Consider the following 25031-nt stretch of genomic DNA (forward strand, 5'->3'; position numbering starts at 1 on the left):
TGGTTTCCTTGCAGACATTTCATTACCCAACTAGGGAACATCATCAATGCTAGAAGGAAGGGGGGTTTGCGAGGAGGAGGAGGAGGAGGAGGAGGAGGAGGAGGAGGAAGAGGAGGACAGCATGCTCCTTGGTGCTCTCTGAGCTTGATTATTTTTTTGCAGACGTTTCATGACCCAACTAGGTAACATCATCAGTGCTAGAAGGGGGTGGAGGTTTGCCAAAAGTAGTAGGAGTAGGAGTAGGAAGAAGAGGAAGAGGAGGAAGAAGAGAAAGAGGAGAGGAAGGAGGAGGAGCACTGTGGGGTCCTTGGTGCTCTCTGAGTTGGGTGGAGGAGAAGAAGGATAATGCTGCCCGTGATGCTCTCTGAACTTGTTTCCTTGCAGAGGTTTCATGACCCAAGTAGGTAACATCATCAGTGCTAGAAGGGAGGAGGGTTTGTGGAAAGGAGGAGGAGGAGGAGGAGGAGGAGGAGGAGGAGGGGGAGGAGGAGGAGGAGGAGGACTGTGGGGTACTGGGTGCTCTCTGCTTGGTTGTTTTCTTGCAGACATCTCATGACCCAGCTAGGTAATATCATCAGTGTTAGAAGGGAGGAGGGTTTGTGGAGAGGAGCAGGAGGAGGGGGAGGAGGAGGAGGAGAGGGAGGAGGACAACTGTGGGGTCCTTAATGCTGTCTGAGCTTGGTTGTGTTCTTGCAGACGTTTCATGACTGAACTAGGTAACGTCATCAGCGCTGGTGAGTGTGGGGTTTGCTTCCTGTTTCTATATAATAATTTGTCCTGTCAGTGTTGGTGGCAGTCTGGTTTTCTCCCTGGAACTGTCTTGATTTGGGATATTGTTTTCTGTCTGATTATTTGTCTGGTGTTAATCCCTGCTTATCTGTGTCTTGGCTGCTGAGGAGGATGAGTTCTGCTCTTTTTGTTTCCCTCTTCACTTTTTTGTTGTCTCTTTCGAATGGTGTGTAAATAGGATTCCTCTCTATGTGTCTGTGGATGGCAGAGCCACATATACAGGAAGTCCTCAACTTAGAACCAGAACTGAGTCCAAAATTGATGTTGCTAAGCGAGACATTTTTTGAGTGAGGTTTGCCCCATTTCACAACCCTTCTTGACACAGTTGTTAAGAAAACTCCATCACTGGAGATTTTCAAGAAAAGGCTAGTCAATTACTTGTCTGAGATGGCATAGGTTTTCCTGCTTGAGCAGGGGGCTGGACTAGAAGACCTCCAAGGTCCCTTCCAATTCTATTCTATTCTATTCTATTCCATATTCTATTCATATTTTAATTCTATTCTATTCTATTTTCTATTCTATTCTATTTTCTATTCTATTCTATTTTCTATTCTATTTTCTTTTCTATTCTTTATTCTATGTTCTATTCTGTTCTAATTTTATATATTCTATTCTATTGTATTCTATTCTAATTTTAATTCTATTCTATTCTATTCTATTCCATTCTATTCCATTCGATATTCTATTCTATTTTATTCTTATTTTAATTTTATTCTACTCTATTCTATTCTATTCTATTCTATTCCATTCCTTTCCTTTCCATTCCATATTCTATTCTATTCTATTCTTATTTTAATTCTATTCTGTTCTATTCTATTCTATTCTATTCTAATTACAACCCATAATTCTATTCTATTCTATTCTATTCTATTCTATTCTATTCTATTCTATTCTATTCTATTCTATTCTAATATTATCCTATTTTATTCATCAAAGAGAGAAGCAACCTAGAATTAAGGAGAAACTTCCTGATAGTGAGGACAATTAACCAGTGGAACAGCTTGCCACCAGAAATTGTGGGCGCTTCATCACTGGAGATTTTCAAGAAGAGACTAGACATTCACCTGTCTGGAATGGTGTAGGTTCTCCTGCTTGGGCTGGACTAGAAGACCTCCATGGTCCCTTCCAGCTTCTATTCTATTCTATTTAAGTTAATCACCACAGCTGTTACGTTAATGACATGGTTGTTAATGAATCTGGCTTCCCCTGTTGACTTTGATTGTCAGAAAGTCACAAAAGGGGATCACACATGACCCCGGGACACTTCGACTGTCATAAGTGTGGAGTCAATTCCCAAGCATCTTCATTTGGCCACTGGGGATGCTGCAACGGTCGTAAAGTGTGAAAAACGGTCATCCGTCCCCTTTTTTTTTTAACTGCGATTTCAAATGGTCGCTAAATGAACTGTCGTAAGTTGAGGACATCCTGTTACTCCAGCCCTGGAGGCTTTTAAGAAGAGATTGGACAGCCACTTCTCTGAAATGGCATCGGGTCTCCTGCTTGAGCTGCGGGGTTGGACTAGATGACCTGCAGGGTCCCTTCCAACTCTATTACTCTGTCATTCTGGAATGGCATAGGGTCTCCTGCTTGAGCTGGGGGGTTGGACTAGATGACCTCCAAGGTCCCTTCCAACTCTATTACTCTGTCATTCTGGAATGGCATAGGCTCTCCTGCTTGAGCTGGGGGTTGGACTAGATGACCTCCGAGGTCCCTTCCAGCTCTGTCGTCCTGTTGTTGATGCTTCTGCTGGTGAAGGTGCCCCTTCCGATGTCCGATCCTGTTTTTTTCCCCGTGGCTGTGGAAGAAAACGGCACGTCTTTAATTGCACCCTCTGAAAGGAATCGGGAGTGGAGACCACAAGGTTCAACTTCCTGGGTCCCCAGCTGAGAAGCCCGTGTCCTGGGCTGACCCTTTCCCTTTCTCCCCCCCCCCCCATAGCTAAGCTGCAGCTTCCCTTTCCCACCTGGCACCCCAGCGGGATGGTCAAGCTAATGCAGAAGGACTTCCAAACCTACATCGAGCTGGTGATGTCCGAGCTCACCGGATCCGAACAGGAGACGCTGGACAACCTTGTGGAGTTCCTGATGATGGCCGTGGGGCGCCCCCACCTGGAACGGTTGCGTGGGAACGCCCGGCGCAAATGGCTGCTCCGGATCGAACACGCGGCTGTGACCAGCGGCGGATGCATGGAGCCCGTCTACCAAGCGGTCTTCAAGGCTCTCTTCAGGGTGAGTAGATCCGTCAGCAAGACTCGTCACGGAGCATCCTTATTACATTTATCAATAAACTTTTCACTTAGACCAGTGGTTCTCAACCTTTCTAATGCCGCGACCCCATAATACAGTTCCTCATGTTGTGGTGACCCCCAACCACTTATACATCACTGGGTGCCAGGGGCGTGGCCAAAGAAAAGGGGAAAAAATGGCGGACAGCCTTGTTTGGCGACCCCCGTGAAATGGTCGTTTGACCCCAAATGGGGTCCCGACCCACAGGTTGAGAACCATTGACTTAGACGTATCTTAATTACATTCAATCTTCATAAACAATCCATATCCTGTTATTAATTTGTACCCGGTTTTTAGTTTGTCCGAAATGGTATAGGGTTACCCGCCTGAGCAGGGGGTTGGACTTGATAACCTCCAAGGTCCCTTCCAACTTTATTATTTTGGATCATCGCACAGTCAGCCAGATGTTCAGACTGAATTTGGCATTTTGTCTACCTATTGAGTCCTTAGCCAGGACCTGGGATAGGCAGATGTGGATATCTGATGGTATTACAGATATCGTCGCAGGATGGAAGCGGTTCCTAGCAAGGCCGCCTTTTGCAATTGACTAATAGCGAATTTGTCAATGCCAATGATGGTGTTCAAGTGGTGCTCCAGTTGTTTTGGGATTGCACCCAAGGCGTCTGTGACTATTGCTACTACCCTTACTTGCTTTTGCCACAGTCTTTCTATTTCTATTTGTATTATTATTATTATTATTATTATTATTATTATTATTACTAAATACACATTTTATCTATTTGAATGTAATCATGTTCTGTTTCCTAAGAGTTGTCTATTTCCCACCATATTAAATCATCTACTTAATAATACAATATCCCCTTTAATAAATCAAAACCATTATATATATTACCTGGGTTAATCAATAAACATATTCATCATAATTAATTTTCTTTTGCCTTATAGGTCTAATTTGTCAATATTAAACTGACAAAGTCCTTGTTTTCAACTAATTTCCGAGGATTTTAAATCTAATGACCAGAATTCCCCTTATCCCAACGTCTCCCTTTAAAGCTCTAATTAACAATATGAAATCCCCTCTAATAAGTCAACATTCCAATTCCAGTTTTAAGTCAGGGACTACCTGCGAATAAGCTCTTATGACAGTGGTTCTCAACCTTTTTAATGCCGCGACCCCCAACCGGTCGTAAGTCAAGGACTACTTAACCGGTCGTAAGTCGAGGACTACTCAACTGGTGCAGCACCATTTGCAGACTGGGACTTTTGGCGGGCTCAGCAGGGCAGAGACAGCCTGGACAATTCCTATTGGCTTTTGAAAGCCAATAGAATTAGAGACTCTATTCAAGAGAGTCTATTCTATTGGCTTTCAAAAGCCAATAGAATAAAAGGGAGCAGCACAGCTAAGGAAAAGGGGAAAAAAATGGCGGACTGCGTTGTTTGGCGACCCCCGTGAAATGGTCGTTCGACCCCAAATGGGGTCCCGACCCACAGGTGGAGAACCACTGTCTTAGGAGAACAGGTGAATGGATGGGTCAGTTTGCCAGTTCTCACTGGTTCGTCTCATTAGAGACACCAGAGCATGGAGATGGATGGGGAATTCTGGGAAATGAAGTCCAGGCGTCTTCGGGCTTCCGAGGTTGAGAAATCCTGCCTTATGGGGCAAGGTTCTTTTGCTTTCTGTCTGGGCAATTCTGGGGATTTAGAATCCACCTATCGGAAAGCTGAGAAAAACTGCATTCTGGGCCAAGTCTCTTCTGAGTGCTGGCTGGGGAATTCTGGGAGTTGAAGTCCACACATCTTCAGTTGCCGAGGTTGAGAAACAGTGCCCCTGTGTTGGACGTCTAAAGTCCAAGGGACTGTAAGGCCCTGCCCAAGTCTAAGATTCTAGGCTAGGATTGGGGTTAGGATTAAGCTGCCCCATAATTCATGGTGATGAGTTGACTCTCTCTCTCTCTTGCAGGACACTGATGCTCACGGAGACAAGAAGAAGGTCAGCGCCTACATCGCCCTTCTGGAATACAACGTCATAGCCCCTGAACGGGGAGACATTCTGCTGCGCTATGTGGCCTCCACAGAAGACGATGCCCCTTATGTCCTCAACCAGATCCTTTTCATGGATATGCCGGGAGTCAGGTAAGGAACGCTCATTCAGCGTCCATTCATCCATCCATCCATCCATGCATACATGCATGCATCCTTCCATGCATACATCGCATTCATCTGTTAATCTTATCCATCCATCCATCCATCCATCCAACCATCCATCCATCCATCCATCTCATCCATCCATCTTATCCTTCCATCTATTCATCCATCCATCCACCCTTCCACTCATCAATCCATCACTTTTGATCCATCTATCCATCCCAATCATCCAGCCAGCCAGCCACCCATCCATGCATACATGCATGCATCCTTCCATGCATCCGTCACATCCATCTATTAATCTCATCCATCCATCCATCCATCCATCCACTCATTGATCCATCAATCTTTCAATCCATCTATCCATCCCAACCATCCACCCATCCATCTTATCCTTCCATCTATTCATCCATCCATCCACTCAATCCATCAATCTTTCAATCCATCTATCCATCCCAACCATCCACCCATCCATCTCATCCATCCATCTTATCCTTCCATCTATTCATCCATCCATCCACTCAATCCATCAATCTTTCAATCCATCTATCCATCCCAAACATCGATCCATCAATATTATCCTTCCTTCTTTCCTTCCATCCATCCATCCATCCATCCATCCATCTTATCCTTCCATCTATTCATCCATCCATCCATCCATCTTTCAATCCATCTATCCATCCCAAACATAGATCCATCAATATTATCCTTCCTTCCTTCCTTCCACCCATCCATCCATCCATCCATCTTATCCTTCCATCTATTCATCCATCCATCCATCCATCCACTCAATCCATCAATCTTTCAATCCATCTATCCATCCCAAACATAGATCCATCAATATTATCCTTCCTTCCATCCATCCATCCATCCATCCATCCATCTTATCCTTCCATCTATTCATCCATCCATCCATCCACTCATCATCAATCTTTCGATCCATCGATCCATCCATTCATCAATTTTTTGATCCATCTACCCATTCCCGCCATCTACCTACCCTTCCATCCATTCACTCATCATTCCATCAATCTTTCAATGCATTGATCCATCTCAACCATCCATTCATCCATCCATCCACCCACCCATTAATCCATCTAATCATCCGATCCATTCATGGTGGAACGTAGGCTATTTTGCACTCGCCCGTGCTGCAAATTATGGGGCAGCCCCCCTCCTCTTCTGCTGCTGCTTAGCTGCTTCTACCCCCCCCAAAGCTTTTCTTCCCTCTCGCACCCCCCACCCCACCCCACAGCTTCGCAGCCGCCTTGGATGACAAGCCCATCCACGTCCCCCGAGTTCACTTGCACGGAAATATCCACTTCTGGAACTCCGATTGCCCCCGAAGCAAGCAAAGGGGATCCTTCTTGGTGCTGCCCCTGGAAGATGTCCGGAGAAGGGTCTTTGGGGTCCTCGGACTGGACACCCTCCGGGACAAGAATGAAAAAACCATCTTCGTCCCCCATGAGATCCGTTACTACCAGGTGGGAATTCAAGCCAGGATCGGGGGGGGGGGCGGCGATGTGGCTGGTCTTGATTTTGGGATCAAGGCTTCCTTAGCTACACTTCTGGGGGCGTTTAGAAGAATCCAAGGTAGTGTTCTTCAACCTTATGGGCTTGGAGAGGGGAGGACTTGGATTCCCAGAATTCCCCAGGCAAAATACTTTAAGATGGATGGACTTCTACTCCTACAATGTGCCACCCATGCTTTAAGAGGGGTGGACTTCCACTCCCAGAATCCCCCAGCCAGCCTGCTTTAAGAGGGGTGGACTTCCACTCCCAGAATTCCCCATCCAGAATGTTTTAAGAGGGGTGGACTTCCACTCCCAGAATTCCCCATCCAGAATGTTTTAAGAGGGGTGGACTTCCACTCCCAGAATCCCCCATCCAGCCTGCTTTAACATGGGTGGGCTTCCACTCCCAGAATCCCCCATCCAGCCTGCTTTAACATGGGGGGCTTCCACTCCCAGAATCCCCCATCCAGCCTGCTTTAACATGGGGGGCTTCCACTCCCAGAATCCCCCATCCAGCCTGCTTTAACATGGGGGGCTTCCACTCCCAGAATCCCCCATCCAGCCTGCTTTAACATGGGTGGGCTTCCACTCCCAGAATCCCCCATCCAGCCTGCTTTAACATGGGTGGACATCCACTCCCAGAATCCCCCATCCAGCCTGCTTTAACATGGGGGGCTTCCACTCCCAGAATCCCCCATCCAGCCTGCTTTAACATGGGTGGACATCCACTCCCAGAATCCCCCATCCAGCCTGCTTTAACATGGGTGGGCTTCCACTCCCAGAATCCCCCATCCAGCCTGCTTTAAGAGGGGTGGACTTCCACTCCCAGAATCCCCCATCCAGCCTGCTTTAACATGGGTGGACATCCACTCCCAGAATCCCCCATCCAGCCTGCTTTAAGAGGGGTGGGCTTCCACTCCCAGAATCCCCCATCCAGCCTGTTTTCTGGTGGGCAGACATCCACCATAAACAAGCTTGTTGTTCCTCAGGGCATCGCACACTCCTTCAGCACAGCCTACCATCACATCCGCACCCAGCAAAGTCTGCTGCAGATTATCCTCACCGGGGTGGAGTGGCTCTGCGGCCGGGCGCCGGGCCTGCAAAGCATCACCGCCTACTTCATGGAGCCTGGAGAGAGCCGGGTAATTCTCTTACAACCTGTCGTAAGTTTGTTCTCTTTGTAGAGCGAGTCTCCCGCACAGAAACCGAATCGTCGGTGTGTTTGCGGAAAGTGGTAAGTTGAGGACCACCTGTGTTCAAAGGGACCGATGGATGGAGCTAATTTGCTGAGCATTGCCAGCAGGTGGAGTTTATGCTCTGTTGAAAACGCCCTCGTGGCCCTGGAGGAGAGGAGAATTGAAACTCTATGGAATACAGACTCAACAGAACAGAACAGAACAGAACAGAACAGAGTAGAAAATAGAATAGAATAGAATAGAAAATATGGAATGAGATATTCTATTCTATTCTATATTCTATTTTCTATTCTATTCTATTTTCTACTCCCTATTTTCCATTCTATTCTATTCTATTCTATTCTATTCTATTCTATTGTACTTTTATGATGCTATAAGCTGCCCAGGGTCAATGAGATGGGCAAGATATAAATAGGCGCCTTACGTACAATCTCTAAACATCTGGAGCACCACTTGAACACCTTTGGCATTGACAAAATCCCAATCAGTCAATTGCAACAGGTGGCTTTATTCAAAATAAGTTTACATCCTGAAACAGTATTATTAACCCCATCAAACATCCACATCTACCTATCCCAAGTTTGGGAAGGACTCAACTCCTTTCTACTGCTTCTTCTCCCTCCCTCTCTTCTTCCTTCCCTTCCTTCCCTCCTTCCTCCCTTTCCTTCCTTTCTTCCCTCCCTCCTTCCTTCTTTCTCTCCTTTCCCTCCTTTCCCTCCCTCCCTCCCTCCCTCCCTTCCTCCCTCCCTCCCTTCCTTCCTTCCTTCCTTCCTCTTTACTTCCAGGTTGTTTCTCTCTTTGATGAGTTTCCATCCATTGGTCTTCCTTCCTTCCTTCCTTCCTTCCTTCCTTCCTTCCTTCCTTCCCTCCTTCCCTTCTTCCTTCCTTCCTTCCTTCCTCTTTACTTCCAGGTTGCTTCTCTCTTTGATGAGTTTCCTTCCTTCCTTTTCCTTCCTTCCTTCCTTCCTTCCTTCCTTCCTTCCTTCCTTCCTTCCTTCCTTCCTTCCTTCCTTTCTTTCCTTCCTCCCCTGCTCTCCCCACCTGTCCCTATCCCTTCCCCTCAGTTTTCCCCTCCCTTCCTCCCTCCCTCCCTCCTTTCCTTCCTCCCTCCTTCTTTCCAATTCTGTCTTTAGTAAAGATTCTACCAAGAGCAAAATGTTAGAGGGTTTTTTAGCCAGTTCGGCAACCATTCACTTCATTTTCCCTGCCAGCCGCAACTTCTTTGGCCTTCTACCTTAATTTCAAAATCTGGATTCCTACCAAGACGTCCTTTCTTCTCCTTTCTCCTAGATGCACGACTACACCTTGCGCAAAGTCTTGGCTTCAGATTTGAAAGGGGAGGTGATACTCAACGCCCCACCAGCCCCTACACTCACCAGGACAGAAGACACCTTCAAGTAAGCTGCAGGGGTGGGTGGAGTGCTAGAAGGGAGGGGGGCTTGCAGAGAGGAGGAGGAGGAGGAGGACGACGACGACGACGACAGCGACAACTGTGGGATCCTCGGTGCTCTCTGAGCATGGCTGGCTCAGGACTTCTGGAAGTTGAAGTCCACTAGTCATAAAAGGGCCGTCCTTCCCTACCTCCGCTCTAACTAGACAGATTTTTTGAGCAAGATCTGCCAACGTCGCCTCCATCTGTCCGCTGCACTAAATAGCCAGCTTCTGGTGCAGCCAATCAAGAAGGGCGAGGCCTTTTCCTCGTGAGCAATTGGGCTGACCTTCACTGCTCCTGCCTTTTCTCTGCCCTGCAGTTGTTCTCAGATCAAGTGCAAAAAGCAGTTCCTCCTCCTCATCGGCTGCAGCTGTGTGCTCTCCCCACTGGAAGCCTCAGGGCAGCTCTGCATCACCATAATAATGTCCTGGTTCCGACAGATGAAACTCTTCAAAACAACTTCGAGGCATTGTTTACTTTAAGAATCTTTATTTTGAGTAGCATAACATCGGCAGTGCATAATCGAAGCCAAAAACTGAATTCCCCTCTCCTGGGCACAATTCCCTCCTCCAATTAACAGTCATAAATCACATTCTCCAAACTGCGGGCTTTCCCTCCAGCTCTCCAGCTCTCCAATTCTTATCATCTCTTTATTTCAATAACCTTGGTACTCATGCTAGGTCCAGTGTTGTTATGTCTAGCTAAACTCTCATGCACATTCCTTCCCCCCCCCCCAGCATCCTCCTCCAAATTGACATCTAGAGAGCCATCTGGGGAAATGTCCGGGGCGGGGAGGGGAGTCATCACACAATGCACTTTGGAAAAAGCGCAAAGAAGAGCAACTAAGATGATTAAAGGCCTGGAGACTGAAACAGATGGTTGCAGAATCTGGGTTTGGCCAATCTGGGGGGGAAAATGATAGCAGCCTTCCAAGGAATTCTGGGAGTTGAAGTCCACAAGTCTTAAAGTGGCCAAGTTTGAAGAGCCCTGGTGTAGGGTCTCCTGCTTCAGCCAGGGGTTGGACTAGAAGACCTCCAAGGTCCCTGTTCTGATTCTGATTCATCTTCTCATTTCTCACCTTTTCTCATCTTTCCTACTACCTTCCCCTATTGGTATCTTCTGATTTACCACTTGTTGTCTGTATCTCACGATTAATGATTATAAACTAGGCTTTATGACCTATCATGTTTTGCTGCTTGTATGTAGAGGGAGAGCTTCTGCACAGGAGACAAATTCCTCGTGTGTCCAATCACATTTAATAATAATAATAATAATAATAATAATAATAATAATAATAATAATAATAATAATAACAACAACAACAACAACAACAACAACAGACAAGCACCTGCAACATAACACCCCAGACTTAACAATTGTCGATAAGAAAGACAAAAAAGTCTGGATAGTGGACGTGGCAGTGCCTGGAGACAGCAGAATAGACGAGAAAGAACTGGAGAAGATAACAAAATACAAAGACCTACAAATAGAAATAGAAAGACTGTGGCAAAAGCAAGCAAGGGTAGTACCAATAGTCATAGGCTCCTTGGGTGCAATCCCAAAACAACTGGAGCACCACTTGAACACCATTGGCATTGACAAATTCGCTATTAGTCAATTGCAAAAGGCGGCCTTACTAGGAACTGCTTCCATCCTGCGACGATATCTGTAATACCATCAAACATCCACATCTGCCTATCCCAGGTCCTGGGTAAGGACTCGATAGGTAGACAAAATGCCAAATCCAGTCTGAACATCTGGCTGACTGTGCGATGATCCATAATAATAATAATAGTAATAATAATAATAATAAAAGTTGGAAGGGACCTTGGAGGTCATCGAGTCCAACCCCCTGCTCAGGCAGGAACCCTACATCATTTCAGACAAATGGCCGTCCAGTCTCTTCTTAAAAACCTCCAGTGATGGAGTGCCCACAATTTCTGGTGGCAAGGAGTTCCACTGATTAATTGTTCTAACTGTCAGGAAATTCCTCCTTATATTTTAGGTTGCTTCTCTCCTTGATCAGTTTCCATCCGTTGCTTCTCGTCCTTCCTTCAGGCACCTTGGAGAATAGCTTGACTCCCTCTTCTTTGGGGCAGCCCCTGAGATACTGGAACACTGCTATCATATCCCCCCTTGTCCTTCTCTTCATTAAACTAGACATCCCCAATTCCAGCAGCCGTTCCTTATATGTGTTAGCCTCCAGTCCCCTGATCATCTTTGTGGCTCTTCTCTGTACTCTTTCTAGAGTTTCAACATCTTTTTGACATCGTGGTAACCAAAACTGGATGCAGTATTCCAAGTGTGGCCTTACCAAGGCCTTATAAAGTGGTATCAACCCTTCACCTGATCTTGATTCTATCCCTCTGTTAATGCAGCCCAGCACGATGTAAAAAAGATGTTGAGACTCTAGAAAGAGTACAGAGAAGAGCAACAAAGATGATTAGGGGACTGGAGGCTAAAACATATAAGGAACGGTTGCTAGAATTGGGTATGTCTAGTTTAATGAAGAGAAGGACAAGGGGGGACATGATAGCAGTATTCCAATATCTTAGGGGCTGCCATAAAGAAGAGGGAATCAAGCTATTTTCCAAAGCACCTGAAGGCAGGACAAGAAGCAACGGGTGGAAACTAATCAAGGAGAGAAGCAACCTAGAACTAAGGAGAAACTTCCTGACAGTGAGAACAATTAATCAGTGGAACAACCTTGCCTCCAGAAGCAGTAAATGCTCCAACACTGGAAGTTTTTAAGAAGAGACTGGACAGCCATTTGTCCGAAATGGTGTAGGGTTTCCTGCCCGAGCAGGGGGTTGGACTAGATGACCTCCAAGGTCCCTTCCAATTTTACTACTATTACTATTACTGTGTTGGCCTTTTTGGCAGCTGCAGCACACTGCTGGCTCATATTTAGGTGATTGTCTACTAGGACTCCGAGGTCCCTCTCACAGTTACTACTATTGAGCATGGTGCCACCTATGCTGTACTTGTGCATTTGGTTTTTCTTGCCTAAATGTAGAACCTTGCTTTTTTCACCCTTGAATTTCATTTTGCTAGATAGCGCCCAGTGTTCAAGTCTGTCCAGATCCTCCTGTATCCTAAGCCTGTCTTCTGGAGTGTTGGCTATTCCTGCCAGCTTGGTGTCATCCGCAAATTTGATGATTCCCCATCTATCCTTTCGTCCAAATCGTTGATGAAGATGTTGAAGAGCACTGGGCCCAGAACAGAGCCCTGGGGCACCCCACTACACACAACTTGTCACTGCTGCCAACTCATCACAGCCAACTTGTCACGGGGCTGCAGTGGGACAATTGAAGAATTCAATTCAATTGTTTAAAATAACAATTTTAATTTTGACGTTCACCTTTCATTCCATCCCTCCTTTTTCCATCCTTTCTTTCCCGATTCTAGTCCACCTTTTCTTTGATGTTAGTGTAACTTTTGTCCCACAACCAGTTGGCTGTGGTGAGTTGTCATGCTGTACCTATGTTGGCCAGTAGGGGTCAGAGTTGCTGAACTTTACCTATAAGCTTAATGCAAAGTACATTACTATAATACTATAGCAATAAGTAACACTATAGCAGTATTTCAGCATTGGAGGGGCTGCTTCAAAGAAGAGGGGGGGGTCCACCTGTTCTCCAAAGCACCAGAAGGCAGAACAAGAAGCAGCAACGGATGGAAACCGATCAAGGAGAGAATTACGGAGAAATTTCCTGACTGTGGAAACAATGAACCAGTGGAACAGCTTGCCACCAGACGTTGCAGGTGTCCCCTCAGTGGAGGTTTTCGAGAAGAGACTGGACAGCCATCTTGTCAGAAATGGTGTAGGATCTCCTGCTTCAGCAGGGGGGCTGGACTAGAAGACCTCCGAGGTCCCTTCCATTATGTTATTGTTATCCATGCTTGAAGACCCCCACCGGATCCCCTTCCAGGTGTTTTGAGGCAGAACCCTTAAGGCAGGGGTCCCCAACCCCCGGGACGTGGCACGCCAGCAAGCGGGCCGCACAAACAAGCAAAGCCCCATCCGTGGGATGCAGGCAGCACACAAAACCATGCACTCTCCGGTCTGTGGAAAAACCTCTGTCCACGGAACCGGTGGTCCCTGGTGCCCAAAAGGTTGGGGACCTCTGTGTTAGTTAACAGAATAACAGAGTTGGAAGGGATCTTGGTGGTCATCTAGTCCAACCCCCTGCTCAGTCAGGAGGACCTCAACCATTTCAGACAGATAGTTGTCCAGTCTCTTCTTAAAAACCTCCAGTGGTGGAGCACCCACAACTTCTGGTGGCAAGCTGTTCCACTAGTTAATTGTCCTCACTGTTAGGACGTTTCTCCTTAATTCCAGGTTGCTTCTCTCCTGGATTAGTTTCCATCCATTACCCTTCCTTCCTTCCTTCCTTCCTTCCTTCCTTCCATCCATCCATCCATCCATCCATCCATAGAATAACAGGGGAGGAACCATGGAGGTCTGCTAGTGGTCCAACTTATGACCACAATTGAGAGGTCCTTGGTATTCTCTGAATCCTTGGTGTTTTAAATTAGCACTGATTCTGTTCCCTAGTTGGGTCATGAAACGTCTGCAAGAAAATCACCAAACTCAGAGAGCACCAAGGACTCCACAGTCATCGTCCTCCTCCTCCTCCTCCTCCTCCTCCTCCTCCTCCTCCTCCTCCTCCTCCTCCTCCTCCTCCTCTATGATGTTATCTAGTTAGGGTCATGAAACGTCTGCAAGAAAACAAGCTCAGAGAGCACCAAGGACCCCACAGTCCACTTCCTTCTGTTCCTTCTCCTCCTAGCACTGATAATGTTACCTAGTTAAGGTCATGAAACGTCTGCAAGAAAACGAGCTCAGAGAACACCAGGGACCCCTCATTTCAATCCTGAACGACAAATATTAATAATAATAATAGTAGTAGTAAAGTTGGAAGGGACCTTGGAGGTCATCTAGTCCAACCCCCTGCTCGGGCAGGAAACCCTACACCATTTCGGACAAGTGGCTGTCCAGTCTCTTCTTAAAAACTTCCAGTGTTGGAGCATTTACTGCTTCTGGAGGCAAGGAGTTCCATTGGTTAATTGTTCTCACTGTCAGGAAGTTTCTCCTTAGTTCTAGGTTGCTTCTCTCCTTGATTAGTTTCCACCCGTTGCTTCTTGTCCTGCCTTCAGGTGCTTTGGAAAATAGCTTAATTCCCTCTTCTTTATGGCAGCCCCTGAGATATTGGAATACTGCTATCATGTCCCCCCTTGTTCTTCTCTTCGTTAAACTAGACATAGCCAATTCTAGCAACTGTTCCTTATCTGTTTTAGCCTCCAGTCCCCTAATCATCTTTGTTGCTCTTCTCTGTACTCTTCCTAGAGTCTCAACATCTTTTTTACATCGTGGTGACCAAAACTGGATGCAGTATTCCAAGTGTGGCCTTACCAAGGCATTGAAGAGTGGTATTAATACTTCACGTGATCTTGATTCTATCCCTCTGTTAATGCAGCCAAGCACTGTGTTGGCCTTTTTGGCAGCTGCAGCACACGGCTGGCTCATATTTAGGTGATTGTCTACTAGGACTCCGAGGTCCCTCTCACAGTTATTACTATTCTCCTTCATTGGTATGGCATGGTTTGTTTGGACTGGATGATGGTCCCCATTGGCTGGGAAAACGATTGTTTAAGTCTATGAATTGGGTTTGAAGCCTCAGAGTGAGTTTCGCTTCGACATAACCCGTGCAGTGTACTCAATAAACAGGGCGGTTTTCGGAGGCGGAACGAACCTGGAGTTTGATTTGGATCGTCGAGCTGGATGTTGACACCAACACTTCCTCATTGTCTTAAGTTGCCCTGTGTTTCAGAGATTACCTCTTCAAGTGCATAGACTGCGCTCTGGTGGTGACTCAACGCATCAACGGGGAACAACACATTGCGGTGCCACTGAGGAACACAAACGGCCAAGCTATCATGATGTTGGACTTCAATCTCGGACCCCGGCAGCAGCTGTCACCTTGTGCCCACAAAGACTTGCAGAAGATGGTGAAGATGGCGCAAGCCGCCACTCACGAGATCCTGAAAGAGGATTCCGGAGATCTGGAACCATATTACGTCTTGGGTAAGGGGCCCATTTATTGACTTAAAATCTTAGAATCGGGACATGGAATCCAGCATTGTCCAGTGCAGGAATAAAATTTAAGGCAGTGTTTCTCAACCTTTTTAATGCCGTGACCCCCAACCGGTCGTAAGTCGAGGACTACTCAACCGGTCGTAAGTCGAGGACTACTCCACTGGTGCAGCACCGTTGGCAGAATGGGACTTTTGGCGGGCTCAGCAGGGCAGAGACAGCCTGGACAATTCCTATTGGCTTTGGAAAGCCAATCGAATTAGACTCTATTCAAGAGAGTCTATTCTATTGGCTTTCAAAAGCCAATAGAATAAAAGGGAGTAGCACAGCTAAGGAAAAGGGGGGAAAAATGGCGGACTGCGTTGTTTGGCGACCGTAAAATGGTCGTTCAACCCCAAATGGGGTCCCGACCCACAGGTTGAGAACCACTGATTTAAGGAGTTCAAATTAAAATATCTCGGACGGATCGCTCTCTAATCTCTTCTGAAACCATGCCGTGAAGAAAATGCCACAGTTCTTCTGGATTGCGGCTTCCCTGTGTTGAAGGAAAAATCTTCATCAGGGTTCAGTCCAAGCCGGGAATAAACGACATGGCAACTGCTTTAGAAAGAGGAGGAGAGCCAGACAGGAAGATGGCTCTGGAAGAAAAGAGAGAGGGAGCACATGTAGGGAGTGGGTTTTTATACCCTCTGGGGCTCTTGAGGTTGTTTCCTGTTCCTGTTTGAGGCTTTGTATTTCCTGTGTCATGTATTTTGACCTGTGTACCCTTTGGCATCTGTGGGTTAATCCTATTATGTCCTGTCTTCAGAGTTTGGGTGGGGTGTGTAGATTTTAGGTCTCTTTGTCTTCCTAAGCTTCTAGCTGGAGGCCTCCAACCTTTCTGAATGGATTATCACATCTGCATTTCTACAGAGCTGCTTTCTGCTCGGTGGAGGGAGGCTTGGGGCTATTCAGAAAAAACTGGGCATGCTTTTCTGCCTCTTTAAGACCTTTTGAGGAAATATAATATTCTGCCCTTTTAATATTTCCTTCTCTGGGGGGGGGGCTGACTTCCCACACATGTTGGATCTGGCCTCATTACCAGGAAGTTGCTTTTTTTTCCGAACTTTGAGCCAGAATTGACTTTCTTGCAACATAAATTCATTAGTCTAAGTTCTCTAATCTGGAATGACAAAGAACATTTTGACATTCCGTGGCAAATCCAGTCTGATATTGGAGGAGGGCTAGCAAATCTGTTTTGAAGGCTAACTAGGGGCATTCTGGAAGTTGAAGTCCACCCCTCTTAAAGCAGGCTGGCTGGGGGATTCGGGGAGTGGAAGCCAACTCCTCTTAAAGAAGGCTGGCTGGGGGATTCTGGGAGTGGAAGCCCACCCCTCTTAAAGCATGCTGCCTGGGGGATTCTGGGAGTAGAAGCCCACCCCTCTTAAAGCATGCTGGCTGGGGAATTCTGGGAGTGGAAGCCCACCCCTCTTAAAGCATGCTGGCTGGGGAATCCTGGGAGTGGAAGCCCACCCCTCTTAAAGTATGTTGGCTGGGGGATTCTGGGAGTGGAAGCCCACTCCTCTTAAACTCGCTAAGCTCTTCATTTGAGGCCCCAGAAAACCCTTCCTTAAAATCCCCCTTTACTGTTGCAGAGGCTGAATACGTTGGGGACTGGCGGCGCGGAGGGGTCCTCTTCTACCGCTTCATGCTGCAGGATCTACAGCACTGCATGTGGAATCTTGATCCCTGGACCTCCTTCGGCGATATCCGATCCTTGGAGAAACCCCCAGCCCTGGTCCACATCATCTTAAAATGTGTGGTGCTTATTTTGTACCCGCAGTGGGCCGGCACGGAGGAGGTGGAGAAGTGGAGCGCCTGCATACAGGTGAGACACACACACACATACACTCACACAGCCAGCCAGGCTGGATGGATGGAGGAGTCAAGCGAGCTGCTAGCTTGGAGTCTCTATACAGCCGCAAAAGACAAAAGCTTGACCTTCCCCGAGATCCACGAAGCCTTATTAGGCCATTCCCGGGAGAAGGCAAGCAGTCTGCAGCCATTCTTGCAGCGCAGGTAGTCCTCTAGCTTACAGCCACCATTGGCTCCCAAATTTGTGTTGCTAAGCGAGACATTGGGGAAGAGAGTTTTCTCCCATTTTACAACCTGTCTTGGCACAGTTGTTGACTTTGCTTGGCAGAAATTTGCAAAAGGGGATCACGTGACCCCTCCAGGACACTGCGACCGTCATAAATACGAGTCAGTGGCCAAGCGTTCGAATTCTGATCAGGGGACTGAATTTGGATCACAGGAGCATGGGGATGCTGTAAAGGTCGTTAAGTGTGAAAAGTGGTCATTGTCACTTTTCTCAGTTCCGGGCTGACTTTGAACGGTCATGAAATGAATGGGAAGTCGAGAACGGCCCGTGTTCTTATTCCTAACCTATCTAGTTTTGGTCCCTGCCAATATTTTAAGATTTTCATTTTTTAGTGTCTTCTACTTTTGCTTTTATGATGTGGTCAGCTTGACAGCGAGATAGGGGGCACATAAATTTAATGAATAAGAATAGATTAGATTAGATTAGATTAGAATAGAATAGAATAGAATAGAATAGAATAGAATAGAATAGAATAGAATAGAATAGAATAGAATAGAATAGAATAGAATAGAATTAAAATAAGAATAAAATGGAATGGAATGGAATAGAGTAGAATGGAATGGAATGGAATAGAATTATGGGATAGAATAGAATAGAATAGAATTAAAATAAGAATAAAATGGAATGGAATGAAATAGAGTAGAATGGAATGGAATGGAATGGAATAGATTAGAATAGAATAGAATAGAATAGAATAGAATAGAATAGAATAGAATAGAATAGAATAGAATAGAATAGAATAGAACAGAATAGAATTAAAATAAGAATAAAATGGAATGGAATGGAATAGAGTAGAATGGAATGGAATGGAATAGAATTATGGGATAGAATAGAATAGAATAGAATTAAAATAAGAATAAAATGGAATGGAATGAAATAGAGTAGAATGGAATGGAATGGAATAGAATTATGGGATAGAATAGAATAGAATAGAATTAAAATAAGAATAAAATGGAATGGAATGGAATAGAATAGAATAGAATAGGATAGAATAGAATAGAATAGAATAGAATAGAATAGAATAGAATAGAATAGAATAGAATAGAATAGAACAGAACAGAACAGAATAGGGAATAGGATAGGATAGGATAGGGTAGGGTACAATAGGATAGAATATGATAGGATAGGATAACAGAGTTGGATGGGACCTTGGAGGTCTTCTAGTCCAGCCCCCTGCCCAGGCAGGAGACCCTCTACCATCTCAGACAAATAAACAGAGCCCAGTCTCTAAGGGACACCAAGGCACACACACACACCCTCCGAAAGCAGAACTGCGATCAATTGCCCTCTCTGTGCTCACCTCCTATTTTTGTAGCCCCCTCCCTCCCATTGCAGAGGAGAACGTGCTCTGCAGCCCTTTCAGCTCTGATCCTGTTGACCTTCTCCTCTCCTTTGCCTTTCTGCAGAAACTCGATGGAGAACTTATTGAAAACATTTGCTACTTTGACCCCACGGCTTCCTACGTGGAGGTCCGGCCGGAGGTGCTGTACAGCTGCCTGAAAGGTAACAGTAAGCCACCCGATGCGGGAGTCAGCAGAGGTCTCCTCCTTTAAGAAGGTCCACCTGGTGGGACCCAGAAGAAGGGCCTCCTCCGTGGTGGCTCCCTCGTTATTTGAAGGACCGTCTTTTCCCAATTATATCCACCTGACCATACCAGAGGAGGGAGGCGGGGGATGTTATGCGTCTCTCCTCTTTAAGGAGTTTCACCTGGTGGGACCCAGAAGAAAGGCCTTCTCCGTGGTGGCTCCCTCCCTGCAGGACGTTATCCCTGCCAAGATAAGATTGGAAATAAGACGTTATGGGTCCCCTCCCTTGAGGAGGTCCACCTGGTGGGACCAGGAAGAAGGTCCTTCTGCGTGGTGGCTCCCTCCCTGTGGAACATCAACCCTGCAGAGATAAGATTGGAAATAAGACGTTATGGGTCCCCTCCCTTCAGGAGGTCCACCTGGTGGGACCCAGAAGAAGGGCCTTCTGCATGGTGGCTCCCTCCCTGTGGAACATCAACCCTGCAGAGATAAGATTGGCCCCCACTTGGACCCTCTTCCAAAGGGCCCCGTGGAAGGGGTTCTGCCAGCAGGCCTGGAGACCCCAGGGGGATACAGAGACCATCAAATGGTTTGTTTGATTGCTGTCACCAAGGAGGGTGGGGGGGTTCATGGGCTTTTGTATTGGGGGGGGTTATTCTTATAAGCCGCCTGGAGTCACCATGAATCGCTTGGGTGGCCATAGAAAAGCGTTCTTAATAAATAAACAAATAAATTCAGGGTACACGTTTATACCCCAAAGGCTGCAAAGCTCACTATGTTGCCGAATTCCAATTTATTTATTTATTTAACCATTTTTATATATGTTAAGGAGGAACTGATGGGGTGGGATTCAGACGTCCCTGAGGAACCTTCCAGGTACCTGTTCGTTCTTAGGAACCGTCCCCCATGTCCCCATCAGCCTTTTAAATGGAGGAATGGGCGAATGTAGAGGTAGTCCTCAAATTAGGACCACAGTCGGCATCAGAATGGCCATTGCCAAACAAGCCGGTTGTAAAATGAGGCACGCGGAACAGAACAGAACAGAATATATGGAGTGGAATGGAATGGAATAATATAGAATAAAATGGAATGGAATGGAATGGAAAAGAATGGAATGGAATGGAATAGTATAGAATGGAATGGAATCGAATGGAATAGATTAGAATGTAATGGAATGGAATAGTATAGAATAGAATGGAATAGAATAGAATGGAATGGAATGGAATAGTATAGAATGGAATGGAATGGAATGGAATAGTATAGAATGGAATGGAATAGTATAGAATGGAATGGAATGGAATGGAATAGTATAGAATGGAATGGAATGGAATGGAATGGAATGGAATGGAATAGTATAGAATAGAATAGAATGGGAGGGAATGGAATAGTATGGAATGGAATGGAATGGAATGGAATAGTATAGAATAGAATAGAATGGGATGGAATGGAATAGTATAGAATGGAATGGAATGGAATAGAATAGAATAGAATAGAACTGGAAGGGACCTTAGAGGTCTTCTAGTCCAGCTCCCTTGCTCAAGCAGGAGAGCCTATAGCACAGTGATGGCGAACCTTTTAGAGACCGAGTGCCCAAACTGCAACCCAAAACCCACTTATGCATCGTCGGGTGCTAGGTGGGTGTAGCCCATTGGGTGGGTGTGGCCCATTGGGTGGGTGTGGCCCATTGGGTGGACATGGCTGCGGTGGTAACTGCAGACTGGGTGGGACTAAAAAGTTCAATCAATCAATTCCAACTTTGCAAGATCTTTTTTTTTTCCCCACGAGAAGTTGAAATTGACTGATTGATTGAACCTTTATTTTTTTTTGCGGAGGCCTAAAGCGCAAAGGTTTTATAAAACCCAGCTGAAGGCCTAGGACTGGGGCGATGGCGCGCGTGCCCACAGAGAGGGCTCTGAGTGCCGCCTCTGGCACCCGGGCCATAGGTTCGCCACCACTGGTATAGCATTTCAGATAAGTGACTCTGCAATCTCTTAAAAACCTCCACTAATCTGGGATGTGTCTCTGTCTTTCCGAAACCCAACTAGGCGCACGCAGGAAAGCGGTCTGGAGGTTCGGCTCGGCTCCGCTGGAGTACCTTTACAACTGGACATGCACCTGCTTGTCCCTGATCGAAATGTCCAAGAAACTTCAGCACCACAACAGCATGAGCAGCTCGGCTTCGGCCCTTTGGACGCCCACCTTGTCTCTGTCCATCCGCTCGTCGCAAATCTCGTCTCTCCGCTCCGCCTCTGTTCTCTAACCGCGCGATCCAAGTTGCAGGGCCCCCCACCCACCCTCCCCAAGTTCACTGCCTTCGTTCAGTGTGCGGCGCGCCTGATTTCCCAGCTGGGAATTATAGTTCTCGACTTTAATTCGGAAACGTTTGGATAGGGAAAGAGAGAGAGAGAGAGAGAGTTTGCGGTACAAGGCAGGCAGGTGAAAAAGCAGCTGAGTTCTCGCGACCCACAAAGGTCAACGTTGAAAGGAGTTGGGCTGCGCGAAAGATTTGCACCCCTTAGCCGCTTTGGGGAAATTATTCCGATTTGACGGAGAAGGAAGGGGAGTCTTTCCCTTCCTCCCCAACTTAACCGCCTCTGGAAGGGAAGGAGGAGTTTTCCCACTGGCTGGTGGACGGAGATGACAGCCCCGCTCCCGCTATCTTCGGCAGCCTTGGGTTTTTTTTAATAAAATTGGGGGGAAATTAAAATCCTTGTCGCCCCCTTTCTGACAAAGCACAGGGTCTTATCTGGCCAGCCGTTTTGTAATTGGAGATTACAAGCTGATTACAAAGCTTCCCGATAAATATGTTGTGGTGTTATTACAACGGGCGATCCTTTTGATTATCAGCCGCCTCGAGAGCCGGGGTGGGGGTGGGTGGGGGGTTTAATATCAGGAAGACGGCGGGGAGAGAAACGATAAATTCTGGAAATAAATTTTGCAATCTCTTCCTGAGGCAGAGAAGACAAACGGCGGCTTTTAATGAAATGCTCATGTACAGGTAGTCCTCGACTTACAACCGCGGTGGAACCCAAAATGTATGTTGCTCAGTGAGAAATTTGTTAAGTGAGTTTTGGCCCCACATTCCTTGCCCCGGTTGTTAAGTGAATCAGTGCGGTTGTTAAATGAGGAATGCAGTTGTTAAGTGAATCTGGCTTTCCCCTGGACTTGGCTTCTCAGAAGAGGGTCACCTGTCTGAAATGGTAGAGGGTCTCCTGCCTGAGCAGGGGGCTGGACTAGAAGACCTTCAAGGTCCCTTCCAGACCAATGATTGTAGGGGCAGGGAGGAAGAAAAGGAAGGGAGGGAGGGAGGGAGAGAGGGAGGGAGGGAGGAAGGAAGGAAGGGAGGGAGGGAGGGAGGGAGTGAGGGAGGGAGGAAGAAAAGAGAGGGAGGGAGGGAGGGAGGGAGGGAGAGAGGGAGGAGGGAGGGAGGGAGTGAGGGAGGGAGGAAGAAAAGAGAGGGAGGGAGGGAGGGAGGGAGGGAGAGAGGGAGGAGGGAGGGAGGATGGGAGAGGAAGGGAGGGGGAGGGAGGAAGGAGGAAGAAAAGGAAGGGAGGGAGGGAGAAGGGGAGGGAGGGGAAGGGAGGGAGGAAGGAAAGGAGAGGGAGGGAGGAGGGAAGGAGGAAGAAAAGGGAGGGAGGGAGGGAGAGGGAGGAAGGGAGAGATGGAGGGAGGAAGGAAGGGAGGGAGAAAGGAAGAAAAGGAAGAGGGAGGAAGGAAGGAAGGGAGAGAGGGAGGGAGGAAGGAAGGGAGGAAGGAAAGGAGGAGGAAGGAAAGGAGAGAGGGAGGGAGGGGAAGGAAGGAAGGAAGGAGAGAGGAAGGAAAAATTATAGGGAAGAAGGAAGGGCAACGGATGGAAACTAATCAAGGAGAGAATCAATCTAGAACTAAGGAAAAACATCCTGACAGTGAGGACAATTAACCAGTGGAACTCCTTGCCTCCAGAAGCGGTGAATGCTCCAAACACTGGAAGGTTTTAAGAAGAGACTGGACAGCCATTTGTCTGAAATGGTGTAGGGCAGTGGTGGCGAACCTATGTCATGCGTGCCAGAGGCGACGCTCAGAGCCCTCTCTGTGGGCACGCACGCCATACGCCGGAGATGGCAATGGTCTCTCTTCAACCAGGCATCCACTAACTCGCCGAGGTCCCACGTGGCCGGATGCATCCCAGCACCCAGGCGCTCGCTGGCCTCTGTGTGCGAGGGCTGGTGGTGTCAGGCAGCAGCCCCCCTGGCCCCTGCCTCGCCTTGCCCTGCGACAATGTCACCCAGCCCTGCCTCGCCTCTCCCACAGGACGAGCCTCCTGCCCACCGCCCCACCTGCCAGAGACCCCCTGGATCTCCCCCAACCCTGCCCGGCCCCCACAGGTGTCCCTCCCCATCAGCAACATCGAGGAGACCACGCCCAACTTGGCCACACCCACCCAATCTGCTATGACCACCACAGCCACGCCCACCCAGTGAGCCACGCCCACCTGGCACCCGGCGATAAATAAGTGGGCTTTGGGTTGCAGTTTGGGCACTCGGTCTCTCAAAGGTTCGCCATCACTGGACTAGATGACCTCCAAGGTTCCTTCCAACTCTGTTCTGTAAATTCTGAGACATGGGAACTTCGGACCAAAGTGAGCAGATGGAGGAGGGACGGGGGGGGGGGAATAGACTGAGTAGGGGTTGTACCACTCATCTGCTGCAATTGGGTGACATGGAGTTGTTTTCTGACGAAGCAGGAGCCCTTTGGAGAAGGGCTCACAGCAAATGGTTCTCAACCTTTGCCACTTGAAGGTGGGTAGACTTCCACGCCCAGAATCCCCCAGCCAGCCATGCTTTAAGAGGGATGGACTTCGACTCCCAGAATTCTTTAAAAGGGGTGGACTTCCACTCCCAGAATCCCCCAGCCAGCCTGCTTTAAGAGGGGTGGGCTTCAGCTCCCAGAATCCCCCAGCCAGCCTGCTTTAAGAGGGGGGGACTTCCACTCCCAGAATCCCCCAGCCAGCCTGCTTTAAGAGGGGTGGGCTTCAGCTCCCAGAATCCCCCAGCAAGCCTGCTTTAAGAGGGGGGGGACTTCCACTCCCAGAATCCCCCAGCCAGCCTGCTTTAAGAGGGGTGGGCTTCAGCTCCCAGAATCCCCCAGCCAGCCTGCTTTAAGAGGGGTGGGCTTCCACTCCCAGAATCCCCCAGCCAGCCTGCTTGAAGATGGGTGGACTTCCACTCCCAGAATTCCCCTGCCCGCATGCTTTAAGAGGGATGGGGAATGCTGGGAGTTGAAGTCCACCCATCTTCAAAGAGCCAAGGTTGACCAACCCTGGCTTACAACCTCAACTGATTCACCGATGCATTGCAATGACATTGACCAGACAACGCCATCTTCTCCAGGAAGAAGAGAAGCAGGTGAACCAGCACACCTGAGGACAAGCGGTGCCCAGAGACCATCAGGGGAGGAGAGCCCACACCTGCTGCCCCCCCAAAGCTAAGCCTCAAGCGCAAAAAAGCCAGAGCTGCAGGTGCAAACTTCACAACGCACAACATGAGGCCTACACACCAGGTGACCCATTGTCTGAAGAAGCACCCCAGGGCACCTGCACCAGAAAAACAGGATTGTTTTAATTTACTGCACAGAGTGGTATGACTACTACTAGTTGCATCAACCATGGAGTTGTGCTCGGTGCCAAGAGTTTTGTCCACCAAGAAACAAGGCCATTTTATTGAAAATGCAGGCAGTCCTCCACTTAGGACGCCAGTTGAGCCCAACTGTTGCTAAGCGAGAAATTTGTTGAGTGATAGATACATAGATAGATGATGGATGATAAATGATAGATGATAGTTAGATAAATAGATGATAGATGATATAGATAGGATAGATAGATGATAGATGATAGCCAGACAGATAGATGGATGATAGGTAGATGATAGATATAGAAAGATAGAAAGATAAGATAATCTTTATTGTCATTTT

The 25031-nt window shown here is 47.5% G+C and overlaps 1 protein-coding gene across 6 annotated transcripts in view; it reads left to right on the plus strand.

Moving 5' to 3' along the window:
* EFCAB5 (EF-hand calcium binding domain 5) overlaps positions 1-21885 on the plus strand; it is a 65504-nt gene extending 43619 nt beyond the window's left edge. For 5 of the 6 annotated variants that reach the window (XM_039369709.1, XM_039369708.1, XM_039369713.1 and 2 more), the window contains 9 exons: positions 2728-3017; positions 4996-5168; positions 6436-6664; positions 7684-7836; positions 9181-9287; positions 15154-15407; positions 17051-17283; positions 18963-19059; positions 21128-21885. In XM_039369709.1, the coding sequence (XP_039225643.1) occupies positions 2728-3017; positions 4996-5168; positions 6436-6664; positions 7684-7836; positions 9181-9287; positions 15154-15407; positions 17051-17283; positions 18963-19059; positions 21128-21342 (1751 nt within the window). In that variant the 3' untranslated portion in view covers positions 21343-21885. Of the gene's footprint in view, positions 1-2727; positions 3018-4995; positions 5169-6435; positions 6665-7683; positions 7837-9180; positions 9288-9641; positions 9849-15153; positions 15408-17050; positions 17284-18962; positions 19060-21127 lie in introns of those variants that run through there. The other variant, XM_039369711.1, reaches the window with a different exon arrangement.
* Positions 21886-25031: the final 3146 nt, after the last annotated feature.

Source organism: Crotalus tigris, unplaced genomic scaffold (assembly GCF_016545835.1).
Source record: "Crotalus tigris isolate CLP2741 ecotype Arizona unplaced genomic scaffold, ASM1654583v1 scf7180000021203.308827, whole genome shotgun sequence".
NCBI classification, from domain to species: domain Eukaryota; kingdom Metazoa; phylum Chordata; class Lepidosauria; order Squamata; family Viperidae; genus Crotalus; species Crotalus tigris.